The following is an 875-nucleotide window of genomic DNA, read 5'->3' on the forward strand; positions in this document are numbered from 1 at the left end:
ATCTCCTCGATGGCGAAGATCATTGCACGTGAGAAGCGCAGTTCCCGGGTGTTAATGCTGCAAAAAGACATTGTGTCACAATTTGAATATTACAATTCACAATTTTAACAGAAATGTTAAAATCACAGGATATCATCCCAACATTCCAACATATTAGATATCAGTCCAACATTCAAAAGAATCTTAATGTATACAGTCAACTAAATCTTAAGTATTGCTTTGTAAATATGTACAAATCAGTTGTCAAACAAACCTAAATTTTCAGTTTAAAAAATACAAAAAATCTTCCTTTTTTTACTACTTTCTACCTTTTTGTACATATAAAATCATGCTATTTATACAACACAAGTTTTTAATTCTAGGTCACAATTGTAGTCACATCACACAAATCAAAACATCTCTAACATCCTCTTATTCCCCACTTCTCCCTCTTACTAACCTTCCTGTGCATCCGTGAACTGCGGAAAAACGTATTACACAACAATGTATACAGTTTACTCAACAGTATGCAATCAAAGAGGATTACATGCAGTATCTGTCAATAATTCATAAGTGTCTCAAAGCACAGATTATTATTTGTCAACTAACATTTTTATTTATTTTTAGGTCTCTTGAATATTTTGGCCATAAATCAATTGTTAAAACATCTTTTAGTTAATAAACATAATGCTTGATACAGTCAAACTAATATTTTTGTGTATGAATTTGGCTAAATACTGAATTGGCATTCTATGTTAAATACTATACATCTTTTACGTTTTCAGTACATCACAAACTGCAACCCAATTGTAAGCTCATCAACACCTTTCTATCCCCACACAGACTAACATCCTCTTATCCCCCACTTCTCCCTCTTACTAACCTTCCTGTGCATC

The 875-nt window shown here is 32.3% G+C and overlaps 1 protein-coding gene across 1 annotated transcript in view; it reads right to left on the reverse strand.

Moving 5' to 3' along the window:
- LOC116683000 (extracellular calcium-sensing receptor-like) overlaps positions 1-875 on the reverse strand; it is a 7,121-nt gene that overhangs the window by 6,110 nt on the left and 136 nt on the right. The window contains 2 exon segments of the mRNA XM_032509812.1: positions 1-57; positions 863-875. The exon segment at positions 1-57 is cut by the window's left edge and continues 238 nt beyond it; the exon segment at positions 863-875 is cut by the window's right edge and continues 136 nt beyond it. Of these exon segments, the coding sequence (XP_032365703.1) occupies positions 1-57; positions 863-875 (70 nt within the window).

This window comes from Etheostoma spectabile, chromosome 3, assembly GCF_008692095.1.
Source record: "Etheostoma spectabile isolate EspeVRDwgs_2016 chromosome 3, UIUC_Espe_1.0, whole genome shotgun sequence".
Taxonomy (NCBI): Eukaryota; Metazoa; Chordata; class Actinopteri; order Perciformes; family Percidae; genus Etheostoma; species Etheostoma spectabile.